Consider the following 22,662-nt stretch of genomic DNA (forward strand, 5'->3'; position numbering starts at 1 on the left):
TCTCCTGTCTCCAATCCACTCTTGTTGGCCAGATCTAACTAGCATGTAAAGTTTGATCATGTTCCTTTCCTACTTAAATTTATTTCATGGTTCTCAACAACCTATTTACCAAAAATCCAAGTCTTTCCCACAGGATTCGAGGCCGTGTGGAATTTGGACCCAGTTTACCTTTCCCAGTTCACTTTTACAAGTAGTCTCCTTCTATTCTCCTACCACAGGTCCCAGACAAGCCAAACTGAACACACTCCTAGAACACGGCAAGCCGTTCCCCACTCCCAAGCCTATGTTCCCACTTTCCTGCCTGCCCGAAATGCCTGTTTCCCGCCACAGTGCCTAGGGAATAACCTCACCCCTCACAGCTCCGCTGAAGTTCCACACCTTTTAGCAAGCATCTCTGATGAGAAGGGAAGTCAGTCATCCCTTCTCTAGAAAAAGTCCAGAGCAAAGGCTCTGGAACCAGAATGCCTGGGATAAAGCCCCCGCCTCGCCATATTCCACATGTCTGACAATGGGCAAGTTAACTGACGTCTTTATATATCCAATTCCTAATCTGTGAAATGGGAGTAAAATATCTTGAGTACAGAGCTATTGTGAGTATTTAATGAAATCACACATGTAAAGCGCTAAGCCTTGTGCCTCAGACACAGCAATACTCAGTAAGATTCAGCTACTATTGTTCCTATTCCTTATTTTTTCATCTGTCTCTACATCTCTAGTTCTCCAACTTATTTGATTATGAAGGACAGTGAGAAGTAACTTTTACACACACAGGTATCTAAACAACAGTTTCATAAAACAGTGAAACAGACTCCATCCTATTTTTAAAATTTTTTTTTTACATTGTATTTCTTTAGTAGCATTGGTTCTATATAATCTTGATTACCCATATTAATTACAATTGTAATTGGAGTAATTTTATTTCCTACAGAGATAGAGAAAACTGGGAAAAGGATAATATTATGTTATATATAAGATAAACACGGCTCACCAGTACAAGCTGTATCTTTCTTGCCTTAAGAAATGTAAATAGGTATGTGTGACTATTAGGAGACATCCTGATTTTTTAAATGCTGACTTTCCGACCCTCCTAACCGATGTGTCACAACCCCCAATGTGAAAAGCACTGCTTCATTCATGTACCCATTACAGCAGCCCTCATACCATATCCTAGCTATGTAAGAGCCTGAATTTCTGGCCAGCAAAGAGAGGACCAGGATGGCTCTGAGGTTAACGCCGAGAAGAGAAATTCCCAAAGGTGCATCATGTTCTAACTGTAGTTTCTCACTACAACCGTTTCTTTAAAACATGAATCGCTGTTTCCTCTACCTCAGTAAATGACACATCAAGTCTACCGGGCTCTGAACGAGACTTCACAGCTACGAGGCCATGGACTCCACGGTCAAATATTTCCGGGAAAGGGTTTTTTTTTTCTTTTTTTTTACAGTAAGAACTTCTCAAGATTTCTCCATCTCTGTGAATGTGAACTGTAAGTCTCCCAACAGTTCCCAAGTTCTCTTGACCACAAAGTATTTGTTTTGAAAATCGTCACAAAGACCCGGTAAGCGTGGGAACTAGTGATTATGTGAGAGCCAGTGGAGACACCCTCTTGCCTGTCTCCCAGGCTCAAGCCTGTGGATCTCCTGCTCCAAACCCTCCAAACGCACCGCACCTGCCCCAGGCCTGGCAAAGACTGCATCAGGGTCATTTCCTTTTTTTAAAATCCCACCTTAGCCTGATGTGTGACCATCTCCCCATTTCCTCCCCACTCCAGGCCAGCAGCTCGCTCCACACCGGTGTCTTCCTCACTCCTCCTTCCCACTCGCCAAACACACCAGCAGCTCAGGAGGCTGCAAGGGCTGCCCGCTGTCCCTGGGTAAGGCCTTCATCCGTCATTGAAGACCGGCCATGGTCTGACTTCCCCCATCACCTTCAAGATCATTTCCATTTCCGGCTACACTGCCCCATACAGCTGCTATATTCTTTAGACACTGGGCCTCCAGATGTGTTTTTTATTCTGTACTTTGCCCCCTGGCTTGATGCAAACCTGTTTTTTCTTTAAAAGCCAGCTCAAGCCTCACTCCTCCATGAATCCCCCCCGCCCCCGGCCCCAACTATTCTCGGCTTTGGTGGCAACATACTTCCACGGGGTGCTGAGAGGTAAGAGTACTGGACTCGGAGACAGCACTGTACGCACGGTGGTCCTAGCTCTGTCAGTTATCACGTTCACCAAACTATCTGGCTTCTCAGAAACTTTATCGCTTAGCATAAGATAGGAACAGTTACTCATTTCACAAATATTAATTATATTCCTGTCACCTACAAAGAATTATGCCAAGGGCCCACTCAAGGTGACACATAGAATTAACCATCACATGTATGCTTAAAGAATACAAAGATGCATAGAACACGTTCTGGATCCAAAGGAGCTTATAATTTATTAGAAGAAATAGGAAGTGTATACAAACATGCTACACACAAGAAAGTGATGTCACAGGTCTAAAAGAAATCACTAAATATTAATGTAGAAGGTCTAGTAATTCAAAAGCTAACGCATGTTTTAGCTGAGACTACTCACTCGATGCTTAAACGTTTTAAGTTCAACATTCTCTCTCTTACCCTTAGTCTGGCTGATAAGTGTCCGAAGTTCCCAACTTCTTCGAGCTGACCCACTTGAATCACCTTTTGGATATGCTGGTTCTGCAGGAAGTATGTTTTTCACACAAGTTAAGATTTACGACACAGACGCAGCTGATGTAATTGAGAGCAAGACTGAAGTGGTGAGTGGCAATGATTAGTTACCATCCACCCGTCCTTTCTGGTAATTTCTAGTGAGAAGCTGTCTCTATAATCAATTCTAGAAAAGTGTACCAAACGAAGAAGCTGCCCATGGTGTTACAGGACTTTAACTACGTGAACTTTCCATAAGCAACAGACAACGGAATACTGAGCAGACGTTAGATTGTTTAGGGACACCCCCCGCCCCCAACACCTCAAGAGGCCCTGCCTGGCAATAAAACCTCAGCATACCATTAACACACACAGTGTCAGTTTGTTTTTTTAAGCGGATGAGAGTGCTTGGCAATTAAAGTATCAGAGATCATGGTTTTTAAAAAGTCAACAAAAGTAGACTTAGAAAGTGCGAATACAGCTAAAAAAGGCATCTATATTAAAAAGCCAGCATGCTGAGCATCAAATGTCTGAGAGTGCTGCCGCCTCTGTCTTACTCTTCACTTCTTTCTAAGGCATCAACAGTGGAAGCCGGTGAAGTGAGGCGGAGGATTCAGCCGGTCGGGGTCACAGCCAAGGCCTCACACTCACCATCGCGCTCCTCGGTGGGGCTTGAGTGGCGGCTCAAGGACCGAAACTGTAACTCCGCAGCTATGGAAGCCAGCCGGTCGTTCTCAGGGACGCTGGAACCCCTGTTTCGGTATTTTTAAAAATTCAGCTGTCAATTCAACGGAACTGCAAGTGAAAGCTCCGTGAGATTCTTCTAGAGCGGTGATTCTCAACTAGGGGTAATTTCTCCCGCTGGGGACACTGGCATCTAGCGAGTAGAGGATAATGCAAAGGACGGCCCCAGATAACGAATTATGCACCCGGAACAACAGTGCTGCTACTGAGAAACCCTTCCTGGAGCTGGGAAGTCAGTCGGATTTTTATCCTCCACTGCTGACACATGAGAACCTGACTGCGTTACACTGTTTTAAGTTAAAAACAGCAAAAATAAAACCAAAACAGTATTTATTGAAGTGCTATTGACTTGTGTAGAAAGCTCCATCATTTCAGCCCAGGATGGATAAAAATTATTAGTCAAACTGGCTAATATTTAAAATTATGATCATACTATATATTTATGGGCTTAATTCCATTTAAAATGTAAAATTATTACATGATTCAAAGATTTCAAACCTCCTAATAAGAAAATGGAAGGAAACACCTAGTGACTTTTTAAGCAGTAGCCAAGCAAAGGTGCAGGACAGCAGGAAGCTTAGCATGGAAAGAACAAGGTTAATTTGCTGCTTTTCCAGAATAAAGTGAAGTGTGTTTAGAAATCCAGAATGAATCCAAAAAGAGTAAAGCCCAGAATTAAATAAGGGCAGTGTTAAAACTGTAATTCAAATAATCCACACTAAATATGGCATTAGTTTATTAACAAGTTTAGTATTTTGTACACGAATGATATTATGAAGTATGGTAGCATTTATGCTCTTTTTCATGATATGCTGAATGGATTTAAGGCGACGTGGTCTACTGAACACGTGTTCACAAATGACGCTGTAGGCAATGCTTTTTTATTTCCCTAAACTCTCAAATCCAGTGTAACACTTGTAAGTCTGAAGAGTGGGGGGCATCCTCTGTGCCATGTAGCTCATCAGAGAGTCCTGACACCATCTCCTGGGAACAGCACTGATGCTGAAGTAAAGAAACACACGACTCCTAAACCAAGGACACGTCACTCAACACCCCTCTGTTCCTGACTTCCCAGACATGAAATCAGCCGATTCCACACCCTCAGAGATCTTTGCTAGGGCAAAAGGCAAAAAAATACCCTTAAATGAGGTAGCGTGCCGGTGAACGTCTCACTACCCGCTGTGGACTCCCAGTTTCAGCGGCGGGACGACCGGCTTGCTAAAGCCGTGAAAAATTAACCATCGGTCTCGCAGACCGCTAGGAGCCAGTTCCAACGAGAACAGCGCAGGAAAGTTTTATCAACAACGTCAGGTAACTGAAGCCCAGCCTGTTCCCTAAGTCAAACCAAGCCAAGTCAAAACACTTCCGGGATGCCCTGGGGCACAGTGACAACTCCCGGGGCAGGAACCCAGAACGTCTCTGAGACAGGGGGTGGTGGCTGCACGCTGTGAGGCTGGGGCGGTCCTGCGGCCCCGGAAGTTCCAGCCTCGCGAGACTTCCCCACAGCGCACTCGCCAACCGAGGGCTGTACACACCGCGGCTGCGCAGCAGCCGGCCACCCCGGGGTCCGCCCCGCAAGTTCCCGTCAGCCGAACTGGGCAGGCGCAGGTCCGGGACGCAGGAGGGCCTCGCTGCCCTCTGCCCACGGTCGCACGTACGCCGCCAGAGAGTCGCGACAGCCTCATCCTCCGGAAACAGTGGCCTTGAGACGGCACACTGTGACGGCAGGGAAATCCCTGCGTGTCCAGAATCATCGGGAAGATGAAGAACACTTACGAGACGCTGCTCGTAACGTGCTGAAAAAGCCTAAGACAACGCACAGGAAGGCCAACCACACGTACTTGGCCTTCAGACTAGTAACATCCGCTCAGCGTACCACTGGCACTCACAGATGCCTTCGGCCAGACTTCATGACCCTCGAGAACTGGGGCGCTCCTCCCCCCTCCCCTCTGCAGTTCTGCAGGAATGTTGTGAGGACGCGGACGCGGCAGGCGTGGGAGCCAGCACCGCCGCCCTGGTGGAGTGTTCTGGAGTCTGCACTGGGGGGCAAGTCGCTTCCATTAACCCCGTGTGACACTTGTATAAGAAACATTGCTTCAAGAACAGTATCTGTAAAGGTCTGCCCTGCAACGCTCTAAACATAAATGAAGAAGGTGAAGGGGAGTCCGCTTACGTTAACTGTTAACTGTTTTAGTTGACAGCTTAAGCTGTAAAGTATGTGGAATTTTTTAGGTGATAGATGTTTATCACTACAAATTAGGGGCATCTGTTATTTTAATGAAGGAGAACAATGGAACTGCAGAAACTTTAGACTTCTATAAAGTACGTCTAAAAACAAGTTGGTGTGTCTTAGATTCTAAAACTGTACGTCATCTTTCTGCCAATGATCTACTCGTATCTCTTACGAGCACCGAGTTTCTTTACAGTTTTGTCTGTTTTGATTGGATTACCCTCAACCCCTGGAGTTTGACTCTATCGCCATGTGTGTCCGAAGACGAGCACAGAGACAGTGTGTCCCCTCTGCCAGACAGAGGGGTGTAATGAAGAGTGACTGAATGGCTTTTCTCCACTAAGTGTAGGAGACTTGGCTGAAATCCTCTGTCAGAACGACTAGAACGGGTGCAGAGACTTCATGCAGGAGACCTCCGTTTTCCGGAGCTTGCCAGCTGTCTGACAGCTCTCTCCAGAAAGGACACTTTTCTCCGTAGAAGATACCAACCTCACGAACTCACTTTTCCACTCTTACACACTACTTCTAGTCAATGATTATATAAATGAGGAAAGCGGGTTAGGAAAGTGACCCTCCTCAAAAACAAATCCCCACCTGAGGGTATTAACTAGATGCCATCTCTGAACCACTATGGGGCGGGACCCCTCAGGAAAGGCGCTACTGGCCCAGATTCTCCTGTCCCCTTCGGTGGGAACTAGGTTCTCTTGTCCGATACACTCTCAGAGGACTTGTTACTGGTCATTTTGGTTAATGTTTAGCTCCAAAGAAATACCGATCGGGCACACTGTTTCCTCGTGCTGCTGGGTGTGAGAGCCTTTGAGTCGGGACACCCCACGGGCGAATCCCAAAGCCAAGGCCACTGCGGACGTGCACACGAGGGGGACCCAGGGGACGTGGAGCCGGTGCAGGGTGACTACCTGGTGTCATGGGCACCGCTGATGGGTTTGGGCGGCACAGCGTCGCTGCCGGAGGGACCGGGCCGGCCGGCGGCGGCCACGGTGACGGCAGCAGCAGGGCCGCCGTGGCTCCGCGCGTCTGAAGGCACGCTCCGAGTGCTGGCACGAGAAGAGAAGCTTCAGGAACACAGGTGAGGAAAGGGAACGGACTCTTGAATCGTTTTCAGTTAGAAATAAAACAGGGTGAGGAAGGGAAAAATATTTAAAAATATAAAATGCAAAGTTTTCTTTGAGATTCAGGTCTAAGTATGAAGAAGAAAAAAAACTCATTATTTTGAAAAGTAATTGTGGTCTTCTCCTAGCAAATACTGTCAAATAAAATTAACTTTTAAAAAGTGATCCTACAGGGGAGAGAAAATGCTCACTCCCTCAAGATGCAGAAATGCCACCACATTCGAGGGAAAGACTCGGTACGAGAGTTCCAGAACTCACGGTAGTACTTAAGTTGCTTTGAGGTTACGTAACACGCATAAAAGTCAAGACTGAAAAGATCATTCCAATTGTTTCTCCACTTCTAAACTGACGTTTAGGATGGTTTTTCAAATGCTTATTATGCTATGCACACTCACATTTGATTTCCTAAGGTCATTTTCAAAGAAAAGAAAAAGAATTATTCCAAAGCCGGTCAGCATTTAGCAGCCTGAAGTTATAAATAAGCAGAGACACTAAGTTATCTTGAAAGGAACAAGTCTTGTAAACTTGCATGTCTTTTTCTCTTGCAGCTAAGGCACTGTGGTGTATTTCAAGATAAGGCAACAAAGAGCTTTTAAAAAAGGCTGAAGGAGGACACGGAAAGGATACTTAGTTACAGAGCAAGCACCCAGGAGCCCAGAGAGTGAGCATGCACGTCAGAGGAGGAGTCATAAAGCAAATGACTGGCTGAGCACCAAATACCTGAATCCCTCTGGAGTCGGGATAATCAGATGTGGGTTAGGAGGGTCACTGTGGCATCGCGGCACCTTCACGGGACGGGGACTGTTCCGATGGATGGCTGCCAGTGACAACGGAGACAAATGCAAAGTGTTAAAGGGGTGGACAGAAGATGCCGAACCAGACAACTTAGCAGAAACGGGATGGGCCTTAATTTTGCTGGTGACCAAAATAAATCCATTACATGAGTAAGAAAATCGTACTATACCTATACTCATATTGGGGAAAACATCGCTTTTTAAAAGTTAGTAAAAGTTACATCACACAAACTTTTAGCCGTTGAAAACATTCTTTAACATCCCGGAGAAAAAGTACACAATGGATGCAGAACAAACAACGTGGCCCATGTTAGAGACCGCGCCGTGGCAGCTCCAGTGAGAAAGGGCTCTTTCTGCTGGCTACACTTTTTGAAAGATTCTGGTCCATGCTGACGCCTCAACAGGCTCTGAGTCAGGGAGGGTCGCTGTCATTTTCCTGAGTACGTGGAGTTTTATTTAATTCTTTTAAATCTAGAATGAGGGGGGCCAGGCACAGTTTAAACAGGTTATTCTTTTGTTCAGAACACATTTTCTTCTCTTCTTTGTTTAAATAGTCTGGCAAAAACTGGATAAAATTTACAATAAAAATTTAAAGGGATAACCTTACCTCATGATTACAAAAACGCTGATAATTGTCCTTTCCCCGTAACTAGACAGAGCTAGTGTTGCACATGTATTAAATTGTCTATTTCACCCTGACATGTTGTCCCCTTACTTCTGACTCCGTTTTAACTCTCCTTAATTTTGTAAATGTCCTATTTTCTTTTTATGTGAATAATTTTACTCCACGTGTTTTATTCACTCCGTATATGCTTTGTCCTAAGTGGAAACACTTCATGGTTTTGGTTTCTTTTTAACATTACACAGGAAAGACAGCAGAAGTCCCCCAAACGGAGAGATCTGAAGGGAAAACTTGCAAAATAAAAATCAAGCAATTGTTAAGAAAAAAGTCAAGCAATTTGTGTCTCTGGCTCATTATCTCAACAATTACAGTAGTAAATTAAAAAACTCCAATTGTAACAAAGATAAAGAGAAACAAAACAATAAAAATGCCTTGGAGAAGATGGTGATGTCTTTGAATTGGTGGTATCTTTAATTCAGCAAACGTACTGGGAACTTCTGAGTCAGAAACTGCTACACACTTTCCTCATAAAGGTATAAAAGAAATACCTGCTGCTAAAACACATGTCCCCAAGTTTTACGTTCCTCATCACAAAACAGAACATTTAAGAGTATATATGACCAACTGCTGAGAAACTGTGGTATCTTATTGAAAAGAAAATCCGAACAGCCAATAAAAGGAAAATAGATGCTCTAATTTCACTGGCAATGTTACTAGAGAGATGTTTTTCAGGGCAAAAACGAACAAATGTCCCCAAGGAAATGGTGCAAAAAATCGCAATACCCCCATCATGGACAAAACGAAGCCACTAAAGAGAATGAACCGGATCCATTCCTATTGACAGGAAGGAATTTCTACGATTGTCAGATAAGAAAACCAAGAGATTACTATCCAATGTGATCCAGCTTTTATACAGTGAAGCGAACGACCCTATCCACGCTTGTGTGATTACAGGAGCAGAGCCACACACAGCAGAACGCGCCCGTGCAGCTCCCTGAGCACATGGAACCGAGGGGAGGCCACACACCAGGCCGTGCTCAGTGGCTACGAGCGCAGAGCACAGGGAGAGAAGACGGTACACAACGGAACGACAGCTGGTGTGCTCTCCATTCATTAACTGCCCTCGTAAGGGAAGGGCACAAAACGAGATGCGGACGGCTGCCGCGCACAGGACACTACAGTTTACAGCTCTCATGACCTTACTGAAGCCTCATTAGCATCCAGTTGTAAGCATTTGCAGAGGAGCCTCTGTGATGTTGGATGAGCGGCCCCAGGTCAGCAGGATGTCAGGCGATCTGACTCGGCCAGTGCTGTTCCCAGCAAGCCACATGGCCGAGGGGACAAAGGGCACCTCCAGCCCACAGATGGCACTGCTGACCCACTGTCCCACCAGCAGTTTGCAGAGAGGCATGTGAGTAATTAGCGATGGATCGCACGTTAGCCGTGATTACCTAGCAACCGTAGGAGGATTGCTTTTTTTTCTTTTGTAATATTCTTCTACCTTGAAATTTTTTCTGCATGTACATTTTCTACATTTCTCTATATACTCTTACTACATTGTAACTTAGCCACCATGGAAATGATTCCTCACGTAGGAAAAACTTTAAAGAAGTGATTTTTACTGAATTATTAATGATGTATTCTTAGTGAAATATATTAGGAGATCAGAAAATCAAAGCTTTTAGGATAATATGATTAATCAAAAATTTGATAAGAATACAGAACACTATAAATGTTCAAAGAGTTTTGTAAATGATGACTTTCATAACAGCCTCGGGAGAAAAGCAGGTATAAACTGAGTGAACTGTTTTTTAAGTATTTATTTATTTTTGAGAGACAGAGAGTGCGTAAACAGGGGAGGGGCCGACAGGGAGGGAGAGAGAATCCCAAGCAGGCTCTGTGCTGTCAGAGCAGAGCCCAGTGCAGCGCTTGGACTCAAACCGTGAGATCATGACTTGTACCAAAATCAAGAGTCGATGTTTAACTGACTGAGACACCCAGGTGCCCCCTGAGAGAATTTTAAAGATCAAGGAACCAAGCATTAAAACCCAGTGTACTAACTTTTCTATAGCTAGCAAATACCCTTTAAGATATAGTTCCTCCCGCTCGAGAAATTTACCATTTATGAATTATTTTATTTTGTGTAATTTAAACTGTTTTAAAATTACTAAATTTTCATTTTTGGATGTTTATTGCATATAAATAGAGTTTTGCTTTTAGTTACTATCTCAAGAATGGGGTAAGGCACGGCCTTTTTCTGATACATACTTTGTTGTAAAGTTTCAACATACTCCATAAAACTGTAATATTAACTATAATTGAAAACTCTAATTGAAGTACATCATAGCATAACTTGTGTTTTTGTCTTTTTAAGTAAAATCAAATAAGAATTTACTATGTTAGTGGGGACACAGGTACCGTCTCAGCTGTGAAAAGGGGAACAATTACACTTGCCCCCCTCCAGCAGGAAAGGCCCTTCCTTGCTCCTTAAAGGACAACTGTCTCCAAGTCTTTCCTTCCCAGAAGAAGAGATTTTAAGGGGGAGAATAAAGTGTTGGTGTGCAAAAAATAATGAACTAAAATGTGTAGTTAAGACTGCTGGCAGGCAGTGAATGCCGTGTGCTGGCATTTTAATCTTCCTGCTGGATTTGGAAGGACTATGGTCTTCTCCACAGGCACACCTCATTCCTGTAACTTTCACTGTCGTTTTCCGGAATACCATTAAAGAACTTCTCTACACCGGGTAAACGGCCACAATTACAAGATGATGCGCTTGCCCAGACCAGGAGGTTCTAGGGGAAATGTTCTAACTGCCATCTTACCAAGGTACAAACCTGTAACAGGACTGTGCGGCTTTCCTATCACATGGCCAATGCATTCATTCATCAAGGCTTGAAGACTCTGGAAACCCGAGGAAAATAGCAAAGAAGAAGGGGAATGTACATTCTCTCAATTAGTAAGTAACACAAATTAACCTTTCAGTATATTTAAAAGAAACATGCTACCCTTAGTCAAGATTTTCAAAGTTTGTTTAAAAGAAAATAGCTATAAACATAAACACAAATTGCACATAACTTATAATGATAATACATACAATTCTATTTTTAGGAACAAAAACAAATTCACATTCAACTCCCCATAGTGCAATGATGTGCACAAGCACATCTCTACTACTTGAGGCTAAAATGAATGAATTCACATGCTGAACACCATCTTTTGGAACTGATGGAATGTACTGGAATAAAAGTGATAATATTCAGCATTTGGCACTACCCCCTCAAATGGCACATGCTCGTGTGAACCAGCTAGTCCCTCGTTAAACTGCCAAAAAGCAGCAACTAGTAAGTCAGCAATTCATAAAATCTGAAACTGACAAATATTTTAGAAGTGCTAGGCTTCCCAGCTATCCATGGACTTAGCCAGTTGGACACTATTGTTATGAAAAGAAAAGAACACGGAATTTCTTCCTATGCTATTAAGAGTGCTTTTACTTTAGCATTATCGTTACAATTATGAAAATAATATTTAAGAACAACTATAAAAAATACACAGAAATAGTAATCAATTCATTTCTTTAATGAAAACAAAACAAAACAAAACTCTAGAACATTCCATACCAAGAAGTCATCTTCTGGCAAAGCTGAAATAAAGGCAGGTTCAATGGCTTGTAGAAAATCAAAACCTTGGGTTGCCCACCTGTTACATGAAAAAGTTCAATAATCACAAAACCAAGAAAATACTGTAGCAGTTTTACTCTATACAATACTGAAATGTAATCTGACTGGAAAATTACGGTCTAAGAAAAAACATACCTTTTGGGGATGAGTACATTTATAGCATGTTTTGTGAGAAAAGGACAAACAACTTCTTCATAAAGGAACTGGTTACCAATTTGTTTCCACTTACATTAATAACAGGCTTAAATTTCATGAGGGAGGGAAAAAAATTAGCAATCAGGAAGACCTGTCCAGGGAGAAAGTGAATTCCCCCAAAGTTAACTCATTATGGAACAAATTTTGCTTTTAAGCTTTGGTGTGAAATCTATTGGTATCAAGCACTATGGAGTCTGCTGTGTTGATAGTCTCATTTAAAAACAGAACAAAGCGGGGCGCCTGGGTGGCGCAGTCGGTTAAGCGTCCGACTTCAGCCAGGTCACGATCTCGCGGTCTGGGAGTTCGAGCCCCGCGTCAGGCTCTGGGCTGATGGCTCGAAGCCTGGAGCCTGTTTCCGATTCTGTGTCTCCCTCTCTCTCTGCCCCTCCCCCGTTCATGCTCTGTCTCTCTCTGTCCCAAAAATAAATAAACGTTGAAAAAAAAAAAAATTTTAAAAACAGAACAAAGCAAAATCCTGATGGCCAAAGAGTTCAAAATGCTCCTTTTTGTGTCAGCTGCTCAGAAATCTCACATACAATATGCAAACGAAATATTACCAATCCCATATCCCTTGTATTCCTGCATCTTCCAGCTTCACAGGCTGCTCCAACACTCACACTCACACATGCTCACGCACTCACAAACACATACACACGTGCTGGCTCACTCGCTCTCTCTCTCTCTCTCTCTCTCTCTCTCTCTCTCGTCTCTGCTGGAGAGACCGGAGTACTGAGTTACTTGCAGTTCTAGGAAACATGTCCTTGGTCATTACCTGGGTCTTGTACCTCGACCGCTCTCACATTTAGTTAGGACATAGTTCATCCACTTCCGGGCAAAGCTTATATATTTGTCTCCTATCTTCTGTCTAAACTCTCCAGACATCAAACGAACAACTTCTTTATGATACTGTAAGAAGATTTTGTGCATATCAAAATGAAGAAGAAAATAACGATTATACAACTATCTCAACGCTACAAATGCCATGTCTGTTTAAAATGTCATTTTTCTAAAAACAAAAAGCAAAGTCTAATTAAAATTTACACATTTTCAAGAGCATAAAAAGTTACAGATAATATAATATCTTAAAGTGCGGCTTCACGATGTTTTATTCGTAAGTTGAAATTACAGACGTACTTTCATGATAGTAACCATCTCATAGAAGGTTTTGAACGCAGAAAGCTGTTAGCACAAAATAAGAACTGGGCAACGACTGGCCAGTCTAAAAGGAAACCAGCATTTCTGATACTCAGCAGCGTACGATGAGTCGTGCCTGACGAAGCCGTGATTACCATCAATAGTCTGACGTGAGTGAGTTACGGAGCAACTGCAAAGCTACACTGTGCTTCTCCTCTTACTCTGTACCTACCTCGAAACCAAAGTTGTACCCCTGAATCATCGCCTCGCGGTAGTACTGCTGCAGCGTAACAGACTCAGATTCGTCAACCTCCGCATCAAATTCGGAAGTGAACATGTGGTCCACTCGGTCGATGGCATCGCTTATTCTGTTGCAAAGCTCTAGCGCGTCATTCTAAAGAGGCCCAAAGCATAATGAATACAAACCAAGCAATCACCTAATACCTACTGCATTTTAGAGGAAGACTCCTTTCGTCATCACAGACGTTAACCACTGCAATATATTTTAGCCGTATTTATTCTAGTTATTCAAAAATAAAGGATATTTATTTACTTATTTTCATGTTTGTATTCATCATTTGTATTAGGTCTTCTTTAACATCTTATGAAATCCAAGAGGAAAAATAAATCCGTTTAAAACGATAATGTCTAGGGGCGCCCGGGTGGCTCAGTCAGTTAAGCATCAAGACTCTTGGTTTTGGCTCGGGTCATGATCTCAGGGTTTGTGAGTCTGAGCCCCACATCGGGCTCTTCATTGATGGTGTGGAGCCTGCTGGGGATTCTTTGTCTCTCCCTCTCTGTCTCTGCCCCTCCACTGCTCTCTCTCTCACTCTAAATAAATAAACTTAAAGAGAATGCCTAATTACTATGTGGTCTCTGAACAGACGCTTTCCTCTTCATATTTTGCACATCAACCACCAGCTGCTTTTCCCCCCTGGGGCGGTTGCTGAAGTGTAAGTGTGGTTTCAATCCAACATGTGCACCCTGTATTGTCCTTCTCATCTCCCTGCTGCTACTTGCTAGCAGCCTGGGGGTTCTCAGCTAGGGCTGATTTCACCCGCCTTGTGCCAAGGGGACACTGGCAATGTCTATTTTGGTTGTCACAATTTGGGGAGATGGGGTGTGAAATCTATTGGTATCTAGTGTGTAGAAACCAGAGATGCTGCTAAATATCCTACAAAATAGGGCAACTGCCCCAAAACAAAGAATTCTTGACCAAAAATGTGAATACTGCTGAAGCTAAAAAGCCCTGTCCCCGCTGGCACTTGTCTCCGCAGGCAGGACGACAGCCGCTCCAAGCTGGACCCCCACCCCGCCCCTGAAACACAGGCATGTACACATGGTCTCCACCGGGCGCTCCCCCTACATACTGCTTCAAAATGCTCTTCCTGAATCTTCAACAACTCCCTGAGGCCTAGAAAAAAATAAAACCCAAAATCTCTCAACAGCCTGACTTTTGTCCATCTAATTTTACCAGCTTTATCTCCCCCAACTTTCCACTGTGTCCGCCAAGATCCAGCCAAATCAGACTATTTGATATGTGGTGAGCACTCCGGTTCCCCTGATCCAGAGCAATGTTCCTTCCCAGTTTGTATCTTCGGTAATCCTACAAGCTGAAATGCCTCCGTGGTGGCAATTCCCAGATGCTACGAGGTTCTAATATCTCCCTCCTCAGGACTTCAGTGTGGCGGTTCAGGTCCTGAAGGCCATAAATCCCTTAGGCTCAAGAATCATCACTATCTTATATAATTTTACACTCTCCAGAGTTCATGGACTCAAAGACAAAGTCTCTTGCCCTGCTACTGGAGTGGGAAGGCAATCGATGGGAGAATGTGTTTCCAGGTAAATAAGACAAATCAGACTGACAGAAGAAAAACAAGTGTTTATCAAATTACTTCTGATTTCAAGAAGTGCTGCTTCTTCAAGCAGTCAAGCCCTGATGTGACTAAGAAGGCATAACTGATGGCCTGTGGAACAGTGTGGATCAGACCACGGCTGATGACTGGGGTACAAGGCAGAAGTGGTGAAAACAGGAAATCCTGGGAGAAGGTGAGGCTCTGGCTTGCCCTGGATGTGGAAGGCCTGCCGCCTGTCTACAACTGCTTGCTCTGCTGTATTTCATTTGGATGAAGTATCTGCTAAAGCAAGGTATAAACAAGGCTTCTTTTAGATTACACATTACTGATCTGGAGTACCTCTAGCAAATACTGGTAATTGCTAAAGAAGAAAGGAAGCTGGATTAGAAATAAAGAGACATAAATTCCAGTATCAACTTGGCTGCTAACCCACCACGTGCCATTAAGAAATCACGTAACTGTTCAGACTTCTATCCTGTCCAATCCCAACGTTCTACGGCTCCAAGAAAGATGTGGGAAATTTTTAGTTGAAGTGTGGGAAAATGTCTATTGTGAAGAGGGAGAACGGAGAGGACAATGTCGGACTTCAGATTCCCCACGTGGCATTACATTGTCACACCCGGACTCTTCCACAGCATTACCACGGAACATCAGTCAAATAGCTGAGGTAGAGGTGGCAGGTGAGGGAGACGAGGCAGGGGGAGGCAGGGGAGGGAGAGGCAGTGGGGGCGGGAGAGAGAGGCGGCAGCTAAGGTTGGGGCGGCACCGAAATACCTTTAGCTGCTGCAAAGCCTTGGCGATGAGCGGCTGACTGGATGTCTGCTCCTGGTGCAGAGTCATGAGTCCCTCGATGGACTGCTGGAAGGCCTTTCTCTGAATTGTGAGATGGGCAGACTGCATGACAACTAGTAAAAGATTATCCACCTGGGAGGAAAATCAAGCACCGGGCTTAAAAACAGACCCACTTAACGGTTTCCCATTCCAGGTGAACCCCTCGTCCAAAAACAATGCCAACCTCACAGAGCTACCAGGCCAGGAACCACCGGATCAGAAAGCAGTTTTCAAGCAGAGCTACGCCTGGCAGTGGGCCCTACGTCTAAAGTCTTCCACACAATAGTGAAGAATCCCACGGAACCGTGTGGGCGCGATGCCTTGAACAGCCTAGAACCACAAGTAACTCAATACTCCTGCAGCAGTCTGTGTGTGTGTGTGCGCGCGCGCGCGCGTGTGTGTGTGTGTGTGTGTACACGTGCTGGAGCAGTACATAACGCTGGAAAATGCAGGAATAAAAGAAAGTGACCTCAGTGGCTTTCCATGAAACAAACAGCTAATTGAGACTTCTTTAGTTTTTTCTTTCAGTGACACTGAGTCACTGCAGTATTTCGCACAGAAGTGTGATGTGATCATAGCCGCATGTTATGAAGGTCATTCTGAAAGTACCCAAACAAACACAGACTTGGGGAGAGGGAAGGTGTGGCTGGAAGTGTGGCAGTGCAGCAGTCCAGTCCCGGGATGACAGAATCGAACAGTGGTGGTGGCTCCGGACGGCACAGAAAGCGTCACGTGCTGGAGATGCTTCGGGTGTGCTAGGGCTGGTGACTAACCGGGGGGTAGAAGGACGAGTTTACACGGTCACACTCTGCGTTAAACACCTGAGTGGACACAGCAGCATTCACAGAGACAGAGAACACGAGCAAGAGAGCAGGTTGTGTGGAGAAGAGACAGCCGTGCGCTCAACTTTGGCCAGGCTGAATGCAGAGGGCATGCGAGGGTTTCTTCCAGGTTGTAATTAATGAGTTATTTCAACCCTCCTGGGGTTGAAACCCTCCCTGTCGGGGAGGTAGGTAAAAAGCTTCACCACAAAAACGGAAGCTAACAGCAAGTCAAGCAGAATACGCGAAGAAGCGGAACTTCTGAACGGGCGAGAGAACTCCTGTGAGAGTGCGAGTACACAGATCACGGCTCAACTAGGTAAGGACATAAGTAAAATACTCCAAATATTCCAGTATAATTTAACATACACAATTTGAAGGAATACGCTGGTACCAGTCGTGCTACAAAACTATGGAAACATCGAGGTCCATTTTGGGGGACGTCTACACTTGAGACTCCTGTGGCAGTTAAACCAATCACTCGGGAGCCGGTCATTCGTTTTCTCTAAAGGTATTTGAAGTACCCAGTGCTGCCTCAGGTGCGGGAGCCGCGACTGACACGCACCTGCATGCTTCTCAGGGTATCGACGGTCTCCACCTGCGGCACGACTTTGACCGGCTGCGCTTCCCACGCGGCCCAGCCATCGTCGGCATCCCGGGCGCGGTCGCTGTGCTTGGTGAGCAGTAGGTACGCGTCAATCAGGACGTCATCGGACTCTTTGGAGCAGTCCTTTCCCGCAGCTGCATTGAGCAACTGAAGAATAATGCTCTTCTCAGCGAGGGTGTCTGGGACAAACACCTGCAAGTTTTCCAAGCCGGGAATCTGTACCTGCAAAAGAAATGACCCAGAATCTTAAATTAGGGAATGTCACACATAGAAATGTTATTTAAAAAAGAAAACCAAAAACAAAAAACAGAAAAGGACCGGCCTGTGTGGGGAAGGCGCAGAAGGCACCTCAGGGCATCCAGGGCCACGCTGCAGGCGGCAGGGAGGACAGCACGGGAGCACTGTGCCCGAGAGGCCTGGTGAAGCCACTCACAGAGCACCCTCCCACCGCCGTATTTTTAGTATAAGCACAAAAATACCCTCCAGGGGAGGAATGTTGGCCTCCAACAACCTCAACCAGCGCTACTTTGAGATGCTTACAGAAAGTAAGGCAAAACAGGCTAATAACGGATTCATTAATCATTCTTGGTGGGGGCATCATAAAAAGCCTTTTAAAGATCATTTTAATAAGGAACACGCACGTGATATTGTTGTGCAAATCACACATAAATGCAGGTGGGATAAAACTGTGGGCTTGGGATAAAATTTCCAGTAATAAGACCATAACACAGAGTCTGTCAATACTAAATGTCCAACAACTTAAATGGGAGTAAAGATGGTGACTCAAAAAGGGGGTCCACTGATGGCAAACGTTCCTATAAAAAGTCTAAATTGTTTCAGGAAATATAAGGGTAAAACATAAAAAAAACACTTAAAATAATTATTTTGTTATTTTACATTATTATTGTACACACATTATTTTAGATGTATGTGTAGCTAATTTTAACAAATAGTATGAATGAATATTTGATGACTTTATCTGCATTCTTTTTTTAAATTTTTTTAACATTTATTTAAAAAAATTTTTTTAATGTTTATTTATTTTTGAGAGAGAAAGAGAGCACGAGCAGGGGAGAGGCAGAGAGACAGGGAGACACAGAATCTGAAGCAGGCTCCAGGCTCTGAGCTGTCAGCACAGAGCCCGACACAGGGCTTGAACTCACAAACCACAAGACTGCGACCTGAGCTTGAAGCAGGACGCTTAAATGACTGAGCCACCCAGGTGCCCCTAACATTTATTCATTTTTTTGAGGAAGTCAGAGACAGCACAAGCTGTGGAGGGGCAGAGACAGAGGGAGACACAGATTGCCAAGCAGGCTCCAGGCTCCAAGCTGTCAGCGCAGAGCCTGACGTGAGGCTCAAACTCACAAACCGTTAAGGCCCATGACCTGAGCCGAAGTCAGACTCTCAACTGACTGAGCCACCTCAACTTTATCTTCCTTCTTAAAGCAAGTCAATACATATGAAAAACTTTGTTTTTCTAATTATTTCATTGAGAAATTATGAGAAAGTCTTTTTACTGGGATCAATACAGCCAGCAAAGCCTAAAATATTTACCATCTGGACCATTAAGATAAAGTCTGTCCATTTTAGAGAAAAACAGGGAAGGCAAAATATTCCAGTTACAGCATTTTAAATATTTACCTTAACATACTGCTTTGATTTCAGAACGTCCAGAAGGTCTCTGACTGGGGCTGAAAGTACAAATTCTGCTGCTATTTCCAGGTCCTAGGATCACAGTTACAAAGAAACTTCTTTAGGGTTAGCTTTTAAAAAGAAGGAAGGAAGGAAGGAAGGAAGGAAGGAAGGAAGGAAGGAAGGAAGGAAGGAAGAGAAGTAGGTAAAGGAAACATTTTCAACAATCAGGATTGTTAACTCACCTTTCTCAACATTTTGGCAAATCCGAGGGCCTTGGAGGCTCTTTCTCTGGCTTCGTGGAAGAGCTCCTTCAGCGCCCGACTAATCTCTATGACAGACCTCCTGCAAAGTCAGCGCCACCCAGTTAGAGCCCGTGACACTGTGTCAGGAAACCTCAACAAAGAGGAGCAAGTCCCAAACCACATTAACAAAGACTGAGAACTGGACACATGGGAGCAAGCAGTTACTGAGAATGTGTCTGAAATACTCAGAAGCTCGCTCTCTTGTAGTTTTCTAGAAGGTACTTGTATTCTTTACATAAGTAAGGCACATACAATAACCTTCAAATAACAGTAAGCTCAATTTTCTAAAGATTTGATTATAATAATTTCTTGGAGTTTGAGATAAAATTCCTGAAAGTTGACTCCCAGTGCAGAATCTTTCTGAAGAGGAACATACACAGTGGTGGGCTGGCAAACGGTTAACAACCGGCCCCCCTCAAGTTCCTGTCTTCACGGTGTCTGGTGATTTCTGTGGCAGAAATACACCCCTCGCGGCTGACTGCGAGCTGCCGGCGTGACGGCACTGAGCGACGGCGGGGGGACAGGTGTGCATGATCGTACTTCGGCTCCCCGGAGCCGGGACGAGCCAGCACGAGCCAGCACGAGCCAGACCCAGCGCACCAGCGCACGAGCCCGCTTTTTAGATCCACCGCTAATAAAGAACCGGGGCATCCTAAGAGCCCTTCTCTAGTTCACCACCTTACATCTCCGACTCCCTGTTTATTCTGAATCCACCGTGTTACCTCCCAAGCCTGCAGGATCTTCTACAGGCCGACTCCTTCCAATTCTCAGCTATTCGTACTTTCCCAGGTAAGAATCTGGCTGAACGCTTCTTTCTTTAACTCTGGCGTGAGGACCTCCCAGGTGTTCTGAAACCCGAAATGTGCTTCTCATCAAATTTTGGATGGTGAGAGAAACACATTTCAGCTCTAGAGAAGTCATTTCCCTTGAGCATCTCCTAAGCTTGAATCCTAGGACATCGCTAATAACTGGCCACGAAACAGCTATGCGGCTGATACACGTGCCACAGAAAGAGCAGTTTAACACGGTCCAACCTGAACACCATCTCACGGAACTGGAGGAAATGCAACAGGTGCGTAAGCCATGGTTTCATGTACTTAAGCTTCAAGTTCAACAGAGGGAATAAGCTATGCATAAAAACAATGACAATGTGTTAAATGTATTAATGGACTGACAGAAAGAAACAGAATTATGTGATTAGAGACATTCCAGGACACAGGGATGAACGCTCTCTACTCATTTTTAGTCAGCTTGCACTCTTTCTCCCTTTCTCAAAAGACACTATTTTCATTAGGCCACTAAATTCTAAATTCACCTTCAAAGAAAACGCCACAGAAAATTCTAACTAAGAGAGGACAAGGAAAGATAAGACAGTCACAACCAGAAATCTTCAGATCTACTACGGAAATCCCTACAGTCCAACAGCTCGGTTTGAACGAGGTGCATTTTAGACTCGTCACCAAGAGCAGGAGTCCGTGAAAGGAGGAAGGGGAGGGGAAGGGAATGAGGCACAACCTTATTTCGTCTGAAGCGTTGCTGTCGTCGGCGCTGGTCCAGAACTCGGCACAGCTCTCCTGTAAGCCAAACTCTAAAAAACTTCCTGTCGACTTCAGCAGCATCCCTGCGATGTCACTAAGGGAACAAAAGTACAAAAGTAAACCAAAGAAGAAAAACTGTCCTCGTTCTTTCTAATTCTAGAATGAGAAGCTGAAAGTCCAGCTGTTTTAATAGTTTGGGAATCAACAATAGTGAGAATTTTCTTGTACTATAAAATCCTGATTAATGTGAGAAAGGGGAAATCTCAACTACGGCATGTATCTGTCTTCGTTCTATTATCACGGTTTTATCATAAGCCTTAAAATTTTAAATCACATTCAGAGAAGCTAGGTAATTATTACACAAATGTAATTTTCTACTTAAAAGTCTAAAATAGCATGAAACAGCCTTAAATATATATCTGTGACCAGATATTTTTTAAAAGCTTTATAAACTAAATGACAGCATAAGAAAACAAGGTGAATTCCTTAAATGCAACTGTTTTTACAAATTTCCCTGACAATTAGCTCTGCCTGGTCCATCAACACGAAACACTCCACACAGCTGATGCCCCTCGCGGAGTACACAATCCACACACTAGGGAAAAGTGTAAGCCCGAGTGTATAAAACTATCTAAATGAGTGAAGTAAAGACTCAACAGCAGTTTACCGGCCTCTAGGTTCAAAGAGAGGAGCGTCTATCTGGTAAAAGAGAGCGGGTAAGCATACAAACGGTGGCGGACGCGGCACAGGGAAGCGCCAGGGGACTTGCAGAGGACGGAGACCAAACCCAGCTGCGTGCGACACAGGGGTGCAAGGGAGAGAGCAGTGAGAAGAGAGGCTAGCAGCAAGGGAATGGAGGAGGGGAAGAAAAGTCCAGGAAGAACAATGAATACGATCGAAAGGCATGAAGACGTGTTAAGCAAGAGGTCTGGCTGCGAAAAGAAATTGCACAATCTGAAAGGAGCGAGACCCAGAACGCGAGCTGCGGCCAGGCTGCGAAAGGCCTTGCACGCCCTGCCGAGTGCCCCACCTTCAGTTACTGGGCAGAGAGGTCAGCCTTCAAAGAAACTGAGTGGGAAAGGGACCTGATTACAGACCCACTTTCAGAACAGCAGTGGAGGAGGATACCCACAAAGGGTTTGTTCGACAAGCACTGAGTATCTGTTACGTAGTAAGCAGTGAACGGAACCGGTAAGAACCACTCCAGTGAATAGAGGAAAAACCAAGAAATAAAATAAAAAAGGAAAATATGGAGCAGTTCCGTTAAGTGCTATGGAGAGAAATAAGAGGAAAGGAAACCAAGAAGAACTTGTGGGTAGGAATTTCCATCTTAAATATGGAGAAGGGGACATTTAGACAAAGACCTAAAGGAAGCGGAAAATGGGTCATGAAAATAACGGGGGAAGAGCAGTTCAACTAGAGGAACCACCAAGTGCAAAGGGCCGGAGGCACGAGCATGCCCTGTCCGGGAAAAACAATAAAGAGGCCAAGGTGGCTGTCTGGTAAGGCCTGGAGAAGGGGACAGAGAAGGGTGACAGAGAGTCAGTGAAAAGTCAGACTGTGTCCAGCCTTACGGGCCGTGTTCAGGAGCTCTCACTTTTACTGAGGAAGAAGGGAAGCCACTGGAGTCTTTGCAACGGAGGAGAAAATGGTCTGATGTGCACTTTAACAAGATCATTCTGGCTGTGGTGTTGAGAATAAACCAACGGGGTGAAGAGCTAAAACAGAGAGTCTCCTTGGAGGGTGCCTGCAGTCATTCGAGCAAGATACGACAGCCTGGGAGGAGCGCCCACGTGGAGGGGTGTGCAGAGGTCAGACTGCGGATGACTCCTGCAGGGACCAGCGACAGGCTCAGGGGTAGTGTGCGAGACAAAGA

At 44.7% G+C, this 22,662-nt stretch overlaps 1 protein-coding gene across 3 annotated transcripts in view; it reads right to left on the bottom strand.

The window, feature by feature from the left end:
* The window catches only part of MAP3K4 (mitogen-activated protein kinase kinase kinase 4), a 114,112-nt gene that overhangs the window by 11,292 nt on the left and 80,158 nt on the right, over nt 1-22,662 (bottom strand). Inside the window, exons 7-19 of one of the 3 annotated variants that reach the window (XM_047101696.1) lie at nt 20,764-20,880; nt 19,189-19,288; nt 18,953-19,036; nt 17,267-17,530; nt 15,824-15,973; nt 13,426-13,587; nt 12,832-12,965; nt 11,805-11,883; nt 11,022-11,088; nt 7,492-7,588; nt 6,559-6,696; nt 3,319-3,419; nt 2,617-2,697 (exon numbers count right to left, since the gene is read on the bottom strand). In XM_047101696.1, the coding sequence (XP_046957652.1) occupies nt 2,617-2,697; nt 3,319-3,419; nt 6,559-6,696; nt 7,492-7,588; nt 11,022-11,088; nt 11,805-11,883; nt 12,832-12,965; nt 13,426-13,587; nt 15,824-15,973; nt 17,267-17,530; nt 18,953-19,036; nt 19,189-19,288; nt 20,764-20,880 (1,574 nt within the window). Of the gene's footprint in view, nt 1-2,616; nt 2,698-3,318; nt 3,420-6,558; nt 6,697-7,491; nt 7,589-11,009; nt 11,089-11,804; nt 11,884-12,831; nt 12,966-13,425; nt 13,588-15,823; nt 15,974-17,266; nt 17,531-18,952; nt 19,037-19,188; nt 19,289-20,763; nt 20,881-22,662 lie in introns of all 3 variants that reach the window. The other 2 variants (XM_047101695.1, XM_047101694.1) reach the window with 2 other exon arrangements.

Source organism: Lynx rufus, unplaced genomic scaffold, assembly GCF_022079265.1.
Source record: "Lynx rufus isolate CCGP_SWC_20201006 ecotype Redwood Valley unplaced genomic scaffold, mLynRuf1.p SCAF_6, whole genome shotgun sequence".
In the NCBI taxonomy this organism is placed as follows: Eukaryota; Metazoa; Chordata; class Mammalia; order Carnivora; family Felidae; genus Lynx; species Lynx rufus.